Below are 17449 nucleotides of genomic sequence, written 5' to 3' on the forward strand. Positions count from 1 at the left end.
TTTAAACTCATTTTTCTTGTCAGCTGGTTGACAGGTCTTCAAATAACTTTCGCATGGGACAGTATTGTGGAAGTAGAGCCAAAGAGTCAGGCATGAGACTGCTCTAAACACCCAGCCTTCTTTTCTTAATATGGTCTTACAGCTGAGCACAGCATCTCCACCTACCTGCTTCTCTTTCCAACTGTTAGCAAGGGGCACCCAGTCTGGGGGTTTAAAAAAGGATCTGGGAACAACCATAATAATTGTGCTTAAAACATGTAATGAAAGGACTAAGCCAGAGACATACTTGGGTATACATTTATTAAAAAGTATGATTCTATGTGCTTCAAGCAAATGTCTTCCATGGATTATGAAGGTGAGTTAGACCAGGCCCCGTTAGGACCACCCACTCATTTATAGGATGATCTAACAGTACAAAATATTTACAAAATACAGAGTATATCAAATGTTGACATATTTACAGTTTAAGTACAGGAGCTGAAAAGCTTCACAAGTAAGAGACATCAGATATTCAATAGAGGTACAAATGCACATGTCGCCTTGTAATCGGAAGGTTGAGAGTTCGAGCCCCAGCTTGGACAGTCTCTGTCGTTGTGTCCTTGGGCAAGACACTTCACCCGTTGCCTACTGGTGGTGGTCAGAGGGCCCGGTGGCGCCTCTGTCAGTGTGCCCCAGGGTGGCTGTGGCTACAATGTAGCTTGCCATCACCAGTGTGTGAATGGGTGGATGACTGAATGTGTAAAGCACTTTGGGGTCCTTAGGGACTAGAAAAGCGCTATACAAATACAGGCCATTTACCATTTTGTGATGGAATTACTGCCAATAGACTTAACTATGTCCATGGCAAACACACAATGCAAGGCCCAAGATCAGGGACTCGGGACAAATTAAAGGCCAATTCTATCAAATACTTCCCACCATGAACCCTTATCAGAATAAGTTCTGCACAGTGCTCATTTTGGAGGAAAACTCCTGGATCCACACATTCATACAATGATTCGATCTGATGCTGCTACTGCATGCTTCAGTTAAGTAGAAACAACCAGGCAATGATTAAAACTAGCAGTTCAGTTCATGATTCTATGTTTAAAAAGAGTCCTATGGATAAAATGGCTTGTAATCATAAAATTTTGAATGAAGTATTTGTGGTGTTTCTGTAACGTCTCTTCCCCCCACGTCAGCTGTATAGAAGGTAATGTATCAGATTTTCCAGATCCACAGGCTCACCGCAGTAGAGGAGCTCTAGGTTTGGGTGTGGAGTGACTACAAAGAAGAAGGGGGAAAAATAGAGTTATTTAAGATTAAATCATTACAATACTAGAGTAAATGCAAGACAGAAAAGTGAAGCGGTAGATACCATAGCCTGGAAAACCTAATGGATTGCAAAGAGCTGCGAGCTTTACATCCTCTGGAGACGGTACGTCTGTTGCATATATGAAACGTAAAAGGAGGAAAAGAAGGGAGGTGAACATTAAAGATTGGCTCAAGAAAAGAATGCACACATGGCTACAGAGTGGTAACAACAGGCCAAAGGCAGAGTGAAGTGAGGCGCACAAAGTCTAGAGAAGCTATAGCCAGCCATACTCTCAAACAAACTGTTCTCAGAGAACATGCAGGGAAAATGTTTGAATGAAGCAGCAGGGGGATTGTGCCAAGTGGAATTTAATTTGGCATCCTGATAGTGGTACATATGCACCATCAGATTTACTACATGTTAGACCTGGACAATATCCAGTTATATATAAAGGTTAGTTCATCTGAGTAAAGAATCTGAGCTGGGTTGCACCTTCATCAAATTCATAAAACAATATTTATTAATAGTATTTAGTTTCTCTATGTAAACCTCATTAGCCTTCTGTCATGATGAAAAAAATGCAAATTTCTCTACACTGAAAGGATCTGCAGTACCATTTTGTTTTACTTAATGCTTAAATTAACTGAATAATTAAATTCAATGAAAGTATTCACCTGTTTATAATTAATCCATTCCTTCATTAAAAAAAATGCATTCAAATGCTTCCACTTTTACCTAAACTGTAAGATCTTAACTGTTGTTGGTGGAAACAGTCTTTTTTTTTCAAGAAACATTTTTTGAATGAATCACAGGTTTTGTTTCAGTAGGCGATGCAGCCCAGCCTAGGAACATCATGTGATTATGGCACAACCCCTTTTTTTGAAAACTGAAGTGAAACGACGTGTATTCCAAGCCTCTGAAATTTTTGCTGAATTTGCACAGGCACTAAAGATCATATCTCTTTTTGCATATTGCAATTTTTGGCTCCTGTGCAAATGCAGTCCAAATCTCCACTTGGCTTGTGAAGATCTAAGGAAGCTTGCCTGTAGATGGACCTGTCCCATGCTTAAGCTGATGGGAGAGCCTAAGTTGGTTGTGACACTGGCTGTCTGTCTATGGCTGTCACATGGTTCACAACACATTGGGTCTTTGCCACCAGCCACGACATGCAAGTTGCCTAGGGACCTGACCAGTCTGGTGTTGCACAGGGAGCTGGTAGAGAAAAGGGAAGCTGTTAATGTACTCAGCAAGCACTCATGAGTGGCTATAGCCTCTCTATTTTTGTTTTTTTTTTTCAGTTTCAATGGTACATAGAGGAATTAAAATACAAAGCATGTATTATTATTACAACAGTACAATTTCACATGTAATGACTGAAGTTAAAAATACAACCTACAGACTGCTTTAAACACGCATTATTTATAATGGCCAGCAGGGGGCAACTAGGTAAACACTTTCATATTGAATATACATGATGTCCTATCTGCAGATTATGGGTGATGTCAAATTGCAGCTGCAGCAATGTTTTCTGTCTAGTCTATGATCCAAACTGAAACATTGTTGACCTTTGTGGATAATTTTAACTGTATAACGTATGTAAAGTCTATCCGGGAAAGTCAGTTCGGGCAAATAAGTGTTATTTAAATTCTTCCACTGACCTTCCTCCTGTTCCATTGGCTGGAAGGGAGGTTCTGGTCCTTTTCCTGCTGTCTGACTGGTCAGATAGAGCCAATGGGCTAACACTTGTCTTACAGCTCTGAAAACTTGCCTGCAAGATGACTCCGCTGCAGAGGAGACATATTCATTAGTCTAAGCCCTGCTTTATGTCAGTATGTGTATGTAGGTGTGCATTTTGTGTGTACATTGTACACTTTACCTCAGGGACTGTGATGAGGATCTGGTGTGCATCTTATTCTCCTCTTGTCTGTGAAGACAAAGTAACATAGCAGTAAAAAATGTGAAACTTCATATGTATATGTAATGAACTACACTTCAGAGTGGATAGCAGGGGAAAGGTTTGCATGGTAATGAGAAAAAATGTTTTGTTTTTAATGTGACAGTTTTAGCCGTGTGAACAGAATATTATTGCATTCAGCAGCCAGGTAGGATTAGTAGAGCTAAGTTAAAGCGAGGAGGTGGCACTAAAACTTAAAGAGAGTCTTGATCTGTCTTAGTCATTTCCATCAGCAGCTCTTAATTGTCTGCCAATTTAACAGTTGGGAATAAGTCAACACAATAACCAGCAAAGCATGATGTGTAAAGGTGACGGGGTGATGGGAATGTTTATGGTACAAATCATCATGTACAAAAAATGCTGACAAGGTCAAGGCAGTAGCCTTTGATGTTTTAGATTTTTAAAAACTGGCTCTGCTCATTAGCTTTGACTTTACAGTATTTGCAGAAAGAATATAGGAACAGTAAGATGATTTTGAACAAATTTCTGATTCGGGTTGGGAATTAAAAAGAGACTGGGGGCTCACTTACAGCATTCTCAGTTAGAGCTCCAGAAGGAGGGGCAGGGCAGGTTTTGGGGGGGCTGACGGGCAGTAGAACTCATTGAAATCCTAACCCGTCTATACAGAAATGCAGGATGGAAGAAGGGAAGCCATACACAATCCACCACAGGGCAAGGCTACACAGGGAGGAGAGCAGCATGGCTACCAGCCATCTGAAAGGAGGACAAATCCAACAACAAGAGCAAATGGAAAAAAAGGGGGGAAAAAGGAAGGAGAGACAAGAGACGTCTGGGCAGGACATAAAGCCTCTGATGTTGTGCTTTTCCACTGGGACTGGATTAGATGAATCACCTTTTGTAGAGCCTTTCATCCAACAGTGCCAAACAGCATATTTTTGTTCATCACTTGCTCTGTTGTATAAGCAGTCAGCCATAAAGAACCCAACTAATGTAGGAAGTTTAAAGTAGGTTAACTTACTTGAGGAAAAAAACAACAACTTTATTTTACTTAAGTTCTACATATTTATAATAAATATAGGAGTGAGTTTTTTTGTATCGTAAGCTCCTCAAAAGTACTTGAAAATAAAACACGATTCTAGGAAAAAAAAGAACCCCAGGCAGCATTTACAGACATTAAATAGATAACAGTATCCCTGGTACTGAAATTGTAGTGATTGATATAAGCCTGCCAATGAAGGAGATGGGCTCTGTTTAACAGAAACATCTAAAAATAGTCAGATCCTACAAGAATTAAGCACCCATTTCTAAACTCTGTCCCACACTTTTAATAGAAGCTAACAGAGATGGACTCCTGCAAGAGTAAACAAAGCTCAGATGGTATGCATACACTGATCCAGTCACAAGAGCAATGGAAAAACAACAGGCAACTGACAATGATCCCAGCCCAGCATTAAGTACATGTTAGACACAAACACAGAGGCATGTGCATGCGTGCATGTCCAAGGGTTTCATGCCTGTTGCCATGCGTGAAGAGGCAGAAAAGTGAAGAAGTTCTGACAGTCATCGTTCTAATCGTCCCTGGAGTTTAACATTCATATTGGTGTTGCATAATAAACCAAACAGTGGAGCCAGATGGTGATGCTCAGCTGGAAATGGAGCATTAGATGTGTAGCAATGCATTCCCTGCAGCAGCATATGGCCTGTAGTGCAAGCAAATCTCCCTTCAGCCTCAACTCTCTGTTTTCGTGCAACTACCTAGCCCATAGCCCCTAGCCCACAATGTTTTTCTAATGCTTTATGTGATAACGAGGATCTGGAGGATTTTACTATCCAAATAACAGAATTTAAAGACACTAATTAAACTCACAAAACACTCGAAATCATAGCTTAGTCCAGTACCAAAGAACTACTGCCAATTTACACCTAAACATTAATGAATCAGCTGGCAAATTCACTACTTTACCAAGCAATGAGGAATTACGTACTGCAGATGAGAACAAGGTCAAAGCTTCCCTGATTCAGACTTTATCTTGATGTGAGCCAAGTCAGTCGTGCAAGCAAAGCAATAAAACATTGAATTCAACTAATCCCGATCTTATTTAAAACCGTGATTGGTTGAATAATTGGTGCTGTTAACTTGAGAGCTTTTATTGTGACTCAGAGGATACCACAGATATGCCTTGATATCAAAGCAGAACAGCTCGGTGTGTCCATGAGGCAGATAATGAAAGGCGTGTAAATGTAATGCATCCACTAAGTGCATAACCTCTTCACACCAGTCATCAAAAGAAAAGAAAAGGAAGAGAGAGAAAAAAAAAAAAGGACAACTTCAAATCTGTCACACCATTCGCTGGCTTACCAATATATATTTTTTTAAACAGGAAGAGGATGTCGGCTAGAAAGGAACTGACGTGCACTTACCTCCAACGTACAAAACCTCACATCCTCTCTCTGTTTTTCCTCTCCCCAACTCTTTCTCTGCCTCTCTCTGCTATCTTTTGAACGGCAGGCAACACATCGGCCACACCGTGCCCATGAGGCTGCAGCAGAACACTACCACCTGCCTGACATGGGACAACAAAAGCCAAAGCCATATGGGTACATTGGCAGAGGCCGGTCAACCATACTCTGCCATACTGACCAACCTTCCACAGCTTTGAATTATATGGACACAAATGATGTGGACTTGGGCAGAAAAACAACAATAGAGGAAATTTTAATAATCTTTTAATGACGTTGTTGTTCAGTAGAGGGTTAGGTTTTGCACTTTAGCACCCCCCACTGGCATAGAGCGGGAAGCTCACGTCATAGTTGTCCAAATACGGCTGATCGTTTCTTTTTTTCTTTCTTTCTTCTTTTTTCAAAGAATTAGAAAAGCTAATCAATATTTGTTGTCTCAGCTACAAAGTTTATCTATAGAAAAACTTTCTGTTGACTTGAATGAGTGACCTAGTTACACTGATTTCATGATAACCTAGTGACAGATAAGCTTTATATTGACTTGGCTTACATATGCTTTTGTCCAAACTGAACTTTTTTAAGCTTCTGACCAAAGAACACAGCTTACACACCATCAGCACTTTAGCAAAAGATTTTCATAGAGCTATCATCTTTAGCTTCCACATTGTTCATGCCTTTCTAAATTCAACCCACAAAACAGTTTTTCCTGGAAAAGTGTATATCAGATAACTAAAATCCAACCCTGCAAACAACTGTGTCACTTTGAGCCTAAGTATCTGGGCTACCACTTTCTCATCTTATTGTTTATCCTCACTGATTACACATGGTAATAGGATGACTTTATTATACTCTATCCGTATGAGATGAAATTTGAAAAAAGAAACATGGTTATTAAAATAATGCAGATATTCCAAATGGTTTAAAGTACAGTATTAGGATGAAATTGTATGGCATGGTTAAATGAGGGCAGCCCTGCCAAATCCTCAAACCCGACTCCCAAAGCGGACTACCTGGAAGAAGTTACTGAGGAAGACAGAAAGCTTACCCAACGAAATGATAAATGTAACCAAAGAAATCCTACATGGTCACTTCCTGGTCATCTTTTTTATGCTTTGAAAAACACTACTGTATACATGTAATGATCCAAGGGACTGATTCGCTCATTTTACTGTACTACAGCACAATGGTGTGATGCATGATGAGGCTTGCAGGCTGCCTGGATACTTACGATAGTGAACCCGAAGATGATCTGGCCTGCCTCTTGCTCTTAAGAGCTCGTAATTTATCACCCTGTGTTAGGCCATTTCTCTCCTCTTCATCATTGTACTGCAAAAAAAAGAGAAAAACAATGAGCAGAATGAATTATTAGAATGAAAGACTTAAGACTTTAGTTTCAAACTCACCATTTCCATCTCTTCTTTCTTGGATCCTCTGTTCTTGTTGCTCCCATTGATGGTTATGTCATCCACTCCAGATAGGATCCTGGTTACAGCCATCTTACCATTCTCACGTTCATTCAGCATCTTCTCGCGGAAAACATCTCCTTCTGCCCACAGACTGTTCTGCTTCCTGATACACAAACCACACAATGATTTTCTTGCCAAACCAAAAATCACATGACTTTAAGATTTTTCATCATCTAATAATTTGTTGCCTGAAACAGTGTTGTTTCAAACCACAGCTATAAAACTTAAACTGTGGTTAATTTATCTAGTTTAATCTCAGATATGTATCAATACAAAATACTTTGAAAGTATTTAAAGATTTTTTAAAATGTGACATTTTGAAAGTCCTGCTCTAGTGAACACTTACTCTTCAACAAAGTTCTGCTGAGGTCCAATGATGGACCCTGGTCGGCAGATCCGTATCCAAGCGATGGCCTCTGCTGCAGTTAGGCGGTAATGTTTCATCATATAGCAGGCAATCAGAGTACCAGTCCTTCCTAGCCCAGCTAAAACAAAAGAAAAGTAGTGTGCATTGAAATTGTGCCGTAAACAGGAAACCGAGCAAGGTTTATGTAGCTACAAGTACGTCTTGCACCAAAAAAAACCTACCTTTACAGTGGACTGCAATGGCTCCTTCAGCGTTCTCACAGATGTTGAGAAACGTCCTAACAATAGAATCATTCGGTGTGCTTCCATCCACAAAGAAGAGGTCCTGATGTTCAAACCCAGAGTCTGTAAAACGTCGGGCATCATACATCTTCTTGTTGAGTCTGATGATGGTAGTGATGTTGTGCTTCCTGAAGTATGGGATGTAGGCCTCAGGAGCGTGCAAAGGGTACCCTAAAATAAGAAAGGAAAACATTCTTGTGAGTTCAGGATGTGTTAAAATGTGGTGAGACATAGTCCTGTAATGTACTTTAATTACCATTCTCTATTTTGCTTTTTGGATGCGGCCCACTGAATGCAAGGAACTTTCCTGGAATGATCCAGTTCAAGTCTCCATTTTCTGCTCTCTCATAGTGCTCATATTCTTCCACATCAAAGTTAGAGAAGTCGAGCCAGCCATAATGCAAAGCCTAGCGGAGCGTTGAATTGAAAGTCATTTTGTTAGGGTGTGTTAATACAACAAAGAAAAGGAATTCATTCTTTAAATGACATACTTTGTGCACACCACGAAGACAGTCTAGGATGTTCAGATTGTACATGCAGGTTCCAAATGAAGCATCTCTGTAAAATATAAAACATATTTAAGGTTCTGCACAACATACATGGGATTTCATATTCATTTAAACACTGAATATGATATCACTTCTTCTTATTCTGAACTCTTTCTCTCTTTCCCTCTCAAAAAGCATGTGTGACCCCTCCTCTTAAAGGTCCCTGTCATAATTCTGATGAGCCACAGTAGCATTGTGCTTTAATCTTGTGTTGTAGTTGGGGCTAAACAGTGCCCCAATATTTAATTTGCTGTGCAATTTCATTGAGGTATGTTAAAGTGGACCTATTATGATTTCAAATTTTCTGTTAAACACATGTTGTTACAATGGTGGATGCTTATATTAAACAATGCCTGCAGGAAACCTATGTGAATTTAAGCTTCTGACTGCTCTATAACCTTGGTTTCCAATATGTTTTACTTCTTTTTGGATAGTTATAATGATATGATAACATGCTTTTGAGGTAAGCCAATCAGAAGAAATTTAGCTCAAAGGCGGAGCTAAAATGAGCTAAATTTTTTTACAAGCTTGCACCAATGTCCGCTATTTATAACTAAGTGTTATTTTAATTTGTGAATGGTGCAGAGAAACTCTAGTAAAGTCCAGTAAGAGAAACCTGGAACTGGAAATTTAGCTTAATAGGTCCCCTTTAAGAAAAAACAATAACTAGAATAGAAATTAATCTATTATCATTTTCCTTTAATCAGTATAGTTTAACCCTCCCACCCAGCTCCTCTTATCACTTAACAGTCTCCTTGATTAATGAAGAGAGGCTGAAACCAGAAATGAAACCAGAAACTTATACTTTCAGTCAGAGACACTTGAAAATCAAATTAAAATGCGAATGGCAGTTAAAACTGTTATTATTAAATTAGTCTGAGTAAAAATTGTGTTGCAAACTGTTACCTGAATGGAATATATGATGAATTTCTTGACATCAGCAGACTGTAGGCCTCCTCTGGCAACATATTTAGATGCATTACCTATAAATACAAATGTGCAATCAGCAAATGCCATATGTATTACATGCTAATATAATTTCTGTTACATTAGGCACAGCACAAGTCCATAAGTTATTTGTAATACACATGTTTGCAAACAACTTACTGCATATGAGCCTATTAGATAGGCAGCATTGGCTTGCTTCTTCTGATCTCCACATGTATAAAATATGATCTTCTTCCTTGAGAGTGTAATGGACTGCACAAATACATTAACAACATGAAATTACAGGTGATTCTTTATTTATTTGAGTGACAAAAAAAAAAGATTACCTGTATAACTGAAAAGTTATTCATTAGGTCTACCAAGGATCAACAAGCAAAGATATCTTAAATTGAAAAGGCTGGACAACCATCAATAAATCAATCATGCACAGGAGCTCAGCTGCCCCAGCCTGTGATCAGCATCTTTTCCAGCTCACATGCAAATACACGTAAACTGTCTCAGCACAAAGCAATAACGCAAACATGTTTGCACTATTAGGTACATAGATTAAACAATAAGACAGCTGACTGTATTACATAAAAGCCCAAACACTACTTTACTTTGTTTACCTACTGTAGGTATAAAAAGCTATTGATTGAACCCCCCCCTTACAGGAACTGCAAATTAAGAGCATCAGTTTACTTTACCTTGAGCTTCTTTGTCAGCTTGCAGCAGAAGCGATAAAACATGGCCAGGTTAAGGGGACCAAAGTCCGCATAGAAGCTAAGAGAGGGAGAGAGAGAAAGCAGAGAACAAAGAGTGTGTCAGTGGCTATTTATGCAGCCAGCTATCATCTCTAGGGAAGTTTCACTAGACAGAATCGGCTACCCAAGATTCACACTGTAAAAACACTGACAGAGTAAAGGCTATATTTAGAAACATCATGGGTCAATCAGAACAGGACAAAAAGCTGCAAACACCAGGTCTTTTTGTAACACTAGCATAAACTTTAAAAGGTCAGTCCTGTCCTAGTGAGCCATCCTTTAAAAGCCCTGATGTTGCTAAAATAGCAAGTAGTGGAACCTCTTCCACTGGCTTTGAAGTTGAATATCTTTTGCAATGCACCATGACATTGCGTAACATCACAGTAAGGGGCAAGTTATGTACACATCTACTCACACAAACCCTACTGTTAAAGATCAGCATTTGATAACATGAGGTGTGCCTATTTTATGGCACTCAGACCAAAAGGAGAGAAAGAAAGAAAGAAAGAAAGAAAGGGGACACACACGATATGGAAACTAGTAATCCAAGTAAGTGGTGAGTATGACTACTCACTTCTCATATGCCAGTTCTTCATCGATGCAGAAACAGTGTCTTTCAGCTGTGCTCTTGATCTTTTGCTGAAGTATGGCAAAATACAGTTGATCTGGAGGAACACGACAGGGGAAGAGGGAGGGGACAACATTAAAATAAAGGCAGTTACTTGTTTTTTGTCATGTAAACACATGCATGCTGCTGATTATTAAAAAAACTCTCTTCGTCTAATACTTCTTAAAAGTATTTTTTCTCGCGACTTACCTTTGATGAACTCAATGCACACTGACGAAACATCGTCCGCGGTCATCTTGCAAACTGTTTTGAACATGACGTTTTTATACAGAAACACACGGGGTGACTTTCTTCACTGAGACTTTCGCATGCTAGGTAAAAAAAAATAAAAATAAAACGCGAATAGTTAAGTTTAAAGTGGCAAAATGTAAATTTAAAAGGGATAAGGAAGGTTTCTTTAGTCTTTTAAAGTGGAGAAAGTCACTTGCCGAAGAGGGAAGGACGGAGAGTTTCGTGTCTAAGTGCGTACTCTGCTAAAAATGAGCTCTGCGCGACCCCTCCCCTGAGGCGGTTCTCGGGACGCTATTGGCTGCAAGAGATGCAGAGGACTACGTGATTGGTAGACAAACGCGTACGTCAGGCTCTGCCCCGCCTAGTTCAGTTTAAAGTTCTTGATATTAGACACATGATAGGCCCTGGGATCGTTGCCCAAGCGGTTGCTAGGACGATCTCTTAGCCAGTCAGATTTGTGATTTCTACTTCGACGAACCTCCCCTCTTTCAGCTCACCGAGGATGTGGGAACCAGGAAACGCCATAAAGATATGAAAATAAAACATAAATGGAACTGACAGTGGGTTGACTGTGATATTTATGACATTGATACAGCAAACCACCTCTAAGTATGCACTCGCACCTCACACCGACTTCATAAAACAAAAAGGTGCAACTCTGCCGCAATTCCCTGCTCTGAAATTAAATACCCGAGTAAAACTGCTCATTGTTGGAGGTTTCATGTGCACGGAGCTAAGGTAAATCGAGGCAAAACCCGCTGTAATAACATTAAAGGGACAGACGGTGTCGCCATGAGAGGACAAAAGCAGGGAAAAAATCAAAGACGTTCACACACAATGGTCAGTGCACGACATTTTTGGGGGGGGGGGGTTTCGCCTGTAGTGCGCGCTTTCGTGCATTTGCCAACTGTGCGCAAAGTTGACCGGGTGCATTCTGCAGACCCCCTTACCTGTTATCTCAATGTAAATATCAGAGTTTGGCTCCGCCTCTGAGCTGCTGTGAGCTGCACAGCGCTTTTTCCTCGACTCGGCTCGCCTCCTTTCGCTCTTGCGCTTCATTTTTTCTCCTCAGGGCTGCTGGACATTCCCGTGCAGCAGCGACAGACACCCCTGCGCTTCACAGTGCGGCGGCTTGTCCTCGTGTTGTCGACGCGCTAATATGTCATGTCTCGCCCCCGATGGTCTGCCTGTGTCTGCGTGCTTCCAGTTACCCGTTCCAACCTCTCTGGTGGTGACGTCTGTGAACAGGGGCAGGTTTCTGCTTTCTGAATCCCCTGCAAGTGACGTATCGGGATTAGATGTCCAATGCCCACCCTTCACCGTTCAGCTGCAGCAGCTGGTGCTGTACCAATAGATAACATATTGGAAATGTAGTCCTTGATGCCAGAGTTTTTCCTATTTGAATGCAACCGTGCTCTGGCCTTGCACTGTAGAGCATATATGGCCGCCAATAAATAACAAAAAAAATATCTTTATTTACAATATAATAAACTTTGCAGATTGCAATGTGAATGTGACAAGGTAGTAAAATCAGTGCAACAGCTGCTATTCAGTCTTATCACTACAAAACAGGCACATAATTATACCACAAAACACACTGGAATATAAGGGTTTACTGCTGTTTCAGACCACAGACTGAAAACAGAGAAAATCCTCCTGCATCAAGAACAACCATCATCAGCTCTTGACATGTGATTGGAGACACTGGACAATGCCAGTAGTGCATTTTTTAATGAAACTGTACTATTTGCAAGGCCAGTGATTCTAACCTCTCCCAGGTTTTTGGTCATTTGGTCAGGTCAGTGTCTAGCCTTGAAATAAATAACATACTTGTGAATGCTGGGACTGAAATATTTGTTACGGATAAAACTCTTCTTGGGGGGAATCAATGTAATGATGAATCCAAGTTAGAGATTTCTGTCTGTAACATAATGGTGTATTTAAGAAGACAAACAGAACATAAATATTCAGTTCTGGGAGGGTTGTCTATAGAGTTGGACAAAGAGAATGACAAATTAGACGTGTTGTCTTATTTGTCAAAGTTTTGCAAGAACTTCTTGAAAACTATATAAGACTACAAAAAAAGAGTGTTGGCTGACATTGACTTTTTCCTCCACAGTCATTGGACCTCAGCCCTGCTAAACATTTAAAGGGGACACTGCAAAGGCCAAGCATTCACTGATTTCTCAAGAAGATATTTGGAACACTTTCAGATCATGCCAGGAAAACATGCCTTATCGGTTTTTGCACAAACTTGCCGCATGCACTTTCAGTTTGAGTGATGTTATTAAAGCCAAGACAGTTGAGGGAAGAGGAGAGAGGTGTGTGTTAAGCTGATAAAGTCATTGTAATGTACTATTTGTCAATCAAGTTGAGTTCAAATGCACAACAGAAGCAACAGAAACTCATTTAGTCGTCTTAGAGTTTGAAGCTGATTGTATATACACTCCATGTGTGATTACAGCAGTGACGTGGGATGAAACTTTCAGGCAGGCACCTAACTAGATGTGAATGATTTTCGGCTTATCGCTGAAGTCAATCGTTTTCTGAGCTCCTGCAAGCTGAAGGAGCCAGTTGATGGGCATGTGGTCCAGGCGGTTCATGTCAAGATGGGAAAAATGGACTTTGGAGCCTGTAGAGAGGGAGAAAACAGTGAGTGTGAAGAAAAAAGATATAAGATATAATGCAGTGGCAACATTAACACATGACATTATATATAGAGAGAGACCAACTTACCAGGTCCTGCAATGATGGCTCCACCTTGTTGATGTAGGTCACCCTGAAAATCAAAGGCAGGACTAGTCATGGCTCTCCATATAGTCTTGATTTGGCCCATAAAAACGCCAGACTTCACATGGGGACTAGGCTGTGCTGAGTTCACAAACACAGATACAAAGACAAAGTTTCATTATCATCTCAAAATAAGCTTACTTATACACTCCAACAGTGTTTTTGCATACCAGAGTCTGTGAATGTCTCCTCTCTCTTCATCCCCAGCTTTTGGTAAATGCGCCTCTCTGGGTCCACATATATTTCATAAGGATACTCCGTGAGCAAGCAGAACGACTACATGACAGAACAAGAAGAAAGAGTACATTTGTCTGGAAAACTATAGTGCCTGCTGTGATATTTATATACACTCATCAGACACTGTAATAGGTACACCTTGCAAAAGTTAGACCTTAATTCTTTGTGGCATACATTCAACGGAGATTTTGGTTCATATTGAATTGATAGCATCACACAGTTGGTGCAGCTTTGATGGCTGCACATCCATCATGCCAAAGACGTTCTACTGGATTGCAGTAGTGGAAATTCTTATATAGTGAATAGTGAATTCTTTCTCTTGTTCCTTGAACTAGTTTTGATTATCTGAGCTTTTTGATGTGTAATCCTGCTGGAAATAGCCATCAGAAGATGCGAATACTGTAGTCAGAAAGGGATGGACGTGGTCAAGATCAATACTCGGGAAGGCTGCGGAGTTTAAAATCACACTCAATTGGTTCCAAGTGGCCCAAGGTGTACCAAGAAAATATGCCTTCCACCATTATACCACCAGCAGCCTGAACAGTTCAGAATCAATCCACACTTTCATTCTTTTTTTTACTTCAGATCCTATCATCTGAATGTAGAAGTAGAATTGGAGACTCATGCTTTTTTTCAAACCTCTATTGCCCGATTTTGTTGAGCCTGTGCAAACTGCAGCCTCAGTTTCCTGTACTTAGCTGACAGGAGTGGCTCTAGGTGTGGTCTTTTGCATATTTTGGTTGTAACAAGTGGTTATTTCAGTTACTCGTGCCTTCTTATCAGCTCGAAGCAGTCTGGACATTCTCCTCTTACTTTTCACACAGACAACTGGTGCTCACTGGATATTTCCCCCTTTTTTTTCTCGACCATTCTCTGTAAACCTTAGAGATGGCACTGTGGCAGAATTCCAATAGAGCGGCCACATGTCAAAACCAGACTCAATTAAATCACCTTTCTTCAAAACTTCAGCGAGTTGTTTTGACCATGTCTGCATGCATAAATGCACTGAGTTGCTGCCATGTGGTTGGCTGATCAGATATTTGCTTTAACAAGCAGCTGAACAAGTGTCCAGTGGGTGTATATATAACAAAATAATTACCTTTATGTGATGATAAGCGGACTGACCTATCACGACCAGTCTAATTTCAGCATCCTGCAACAACACACATGGAATTTTGGATTTCTCATGATCAATTATTTATGTTAATACTCATCAGACCTCCTATTGCTACAACTGAGCACCTTTGCTGCCAGTGTTGCAGCTGTGCTCTTTGTTTTGACAGCCTCTAGTGCAATGGTCCTTACTAAACAGAACTTACCTCCAGTACTTCTCTGGGTATTTTTCCCAAATCATCAGCATACTCTTTACAGCTGTAGCACAAGAAATTCTGCAGGGACACATATTACATAACATGTTAAAAGTCTGTAGTGATGAGAGAGATCACTGCATTTAAAAATTCACATCTTGCGCCATAACATTTATCCCTCTGTCTTCACCTATGAAGAACGATCTCTTCATTCGTCCATTTCCAACACACCACAGGAAATTCTTGGAGCATCTGGCCAGCTACACTTAGGCTCACCTACTTTGAAGCCTATCAAGACCCAGTTAAAAACGCAACTTAAGGTAGGGTGCCTATGCGAACCCATAACTCATCAGCAAAGTTAAGCCAAATGAAGTTTTCCCTACCCGCACAAAAATTATGACCGATTTCCTGTCTTGGTATAGGGTCTTGAACGGAAGAGAAACTCCATGCCGGTCGTAAATTAAACAGTCTTCGACGTCTCTGAGATTAATATCCACAAAACAGGTCACATTTTCCTGGCTTCCTTTAGTTACTTGTCGAGTTATTGGTGAAACTACTTCAGCCATTTTTTTTTCTCAGAGGATCCAGAATTCGCAGTGCTGCTATTTTGGGAGTTGCAATTCAGCCTGGAGGAGCTGGTGCCTGGAAAATTCACGCCCATATGCTCTCTCTCTCTCTCTCTCTCTCTCTCTCTCTCTCCAGGAGAACGAAGAGAGACGGCGAACACATATTCATTGGTTAAACATTGGTTAATATTATCTTAATCTCCGGATTTAGTTGTATAAATAAGGCAATACAAAACAGAAACTGACCGGTGCGTCAGTGCGCGCGCGCTCTGACTTCACAATAACAGTTAGGCAACATTTATTTATATATAGCCTATTTCAGCTCAGTGAACAACATTGCCATGGATATGAGGCCATTAAAAGCTATTGTTTACAGTGTAGTCGCTCAGATGCGAGAGCAGATACTCTAGCAGAAATTCCGCAAACACTTTTCAGAATAAACATGATGGGTCTTACAGTTGTGTTTCTATGGATTCCAGCCCATTATGGAATAATGGGGAATGAAATGGCAGACAGAGCGGCGAAGGAAGCCACAAGACATGGGACAGTTGACATGGCTGTTAGTTTTGGTCAAGCTGAAGTGAAGAGTATCATAAGGCAAGAAATGAGGAGTAGTTGGCAAAAGCAGTAGGAGGAGGAAAGGAGAGGACGATGGTTGTATACAATACAAAGGGGGGTAGGAGAAATGAGAACCACTGGAAGGAGCAGGAGAGAGGAGATGGTCATAGAGATTGAGATTTGGACATACTGGGTTAAATGCTACATTATTCTTGATTGGGAAACATAATACGGGGAAATGTGCCTTCTGTGGAGAAACAGAAACTATAGAGCATGTGATATTGCACTGTCTGAAATATCAGGTGGAGAGGAGACAATTAAACCAAAACCTCATTAATATGAATATGAAACTGGATCTGGTTGACCTATTGCAAAAGGATTCTGGAAGTAGGAGTTAACAGGCTTTATTTCGGTTATTTAAAGCGGGAAGAGTGTTTGAAAGGCTTTGAGGTTTTTTGTTTGTTTGTTTGTTTGATTGATTGTTTGTTTGTTTGTTTGTTTGTTTTGGGGGTGGGGGCGTCATTTCAGTCCACACTCCATACTAGTGGTGGCGGTAATGCACCAATCAGTTGTTTGCCAACCGCCAATAAAATTTAAGAATAAGAAGAACATTGCCATGGGAATTTACAATGAAATACAGTTTGAACTTTACATCCAGATTATTATATATCTCTCTGTGTATATTAAATATATATAGAGTAGACATACTGTACAGTTCGGTACTGTAGAAAATTACATGTGCTATGTATATTGTCGTTAACAGTCTCTCATCTTGTGTTATGTTTATAAATTATAATTTTATGCCCTGATTCTCTCTCCCCAAAGTGTTTTTTTTTAGCTCCTCGCAAGACCAAGTTGGCTGCAATATACTGTAGTTACTGCAGAAAACCCAGTTAAGTTACATACAACTATACATTTTATCCTATTTGTGACTTTTAAGTTTTACATTTCATACTTTAGTCTAATACTGCTTGGTGGTCTAGACTTGAAGTGTTTAATGCATGAAACGTTTAAGATACAAACAATGAGTTCATTCTGATTAACTTTGATGTATTTTGGCAGTATGTGTATATTTTATGCTTGTTTTATGTTGGATTCATTATTTTAAAT

The 17449-nt window shown here is 40.1% G+C and overlaps 3 protein-coding genes across 14 annotated transcripts in view; all 3 read right to left on the reverse strand.

Moving 5' to 3' along the window:
• The window catches only part of smyd1b (SET and MYND domain containing 1b), a 432389-nt gene that overhangs the window by 72874 nt on the left and 342066 nt on the right, over window positions 1-17449 (reverse strand). The gene's annotated exons all lie outside the window — the stretch shown is intronic.
• cdc14b (cell division cycle 14B) lies at window positions 284-12128 on the reverse strand. 10 transcript variants are annotated; one of them, XM_082555810.1, is made up of 17 exons: window positions 11079-11147; window positions 10840-10961; window positions 10597-10687; window positions 9966-10041; window positions 9439-9531; window positions 9238-9314; window positions 8275-8341; window positions 8040-8190; window positions 7724-7954; window positions 7482-7620; window positions 7073-7238; window positions 6898-6995; window positions 3171-3218; window positions 2953-3078; window positions 2338-2506; window positions 1358-1423; window positions 284-1263 (listed from the first exon to the last, which is right to left on the reverse strand). In XM_082555810.1, exons 2-16 carry the CDS (start codon window positions 10904-10906, stop codon window positions 1400-1402), a joined length of 1623 nt encoding a protein of 540 aa, XP_082411936.1. In that variant the 5' UTR covers window positions 10907-10961; window positions 11079-11147; the 3' UTR covers window positions 284-1263; window positions 1358-1399. The 10 variants fall into 10 exon arrangements, 7 of the variants coding, with proteins under 7 accessions (XP_082411936.1, XP_082411934.1, XP_082411935.1 ...); XM_082555808.1 differs by lacking the exons at window positions 10840-10961; window positions 11079-11147 and adding an exon at window positions 11832-12128; XM_082555809.1 differs by having other exon boundaries at window positions 10840-11164.
• prxl2c (peroxiredoxin like 2C) lies at window positions 12337-15889 on the reverse strand. 2 transcript variants are annotated; one of them, XM_082556128.1, is made up of 6 exons: window positions 15599-15885; window positions 15228-15296; window positions 15008-15061; window positions 13842-13947; window positions 13618-13752; window positions 12337-13513 (listed from the first exon to the last, which is right to left on the reverse strand). In XM_082556128.1, the coding sequence occupies exons 1-6, from the start codon at window positions 15779-15781 to the stop codon at window positions 13383-13385; spliced, it is 678 nt and encodes a 225-aa protein (XP_082412254.1). In that variant the 5' UTR covers window positions 15782-15885; the 3' UTR covers window positions 12337-13382. The 2 variants fall into 2 exon arrangements, with proteins under 2 accessions (XP_082412254.1, XP_082412255.1); XM_082556129.1 differs by lacking the exon at window positions 15008-15061 and having other exon boundaries at window positions 15599-15889.

Source organism: Aulonocara stuartgranti (genome assembly GCF_965226115.1).
Source record: "Aulonocara stuartgranti genome assembly, chromosome: 12".
Taxonomy (NCBI): Eukaryota; Metazoa; Chordata; class Actinopteri; order Cichliformes; family Cichlidae; genus Aulonocara; species Aulonocara stuartgranti.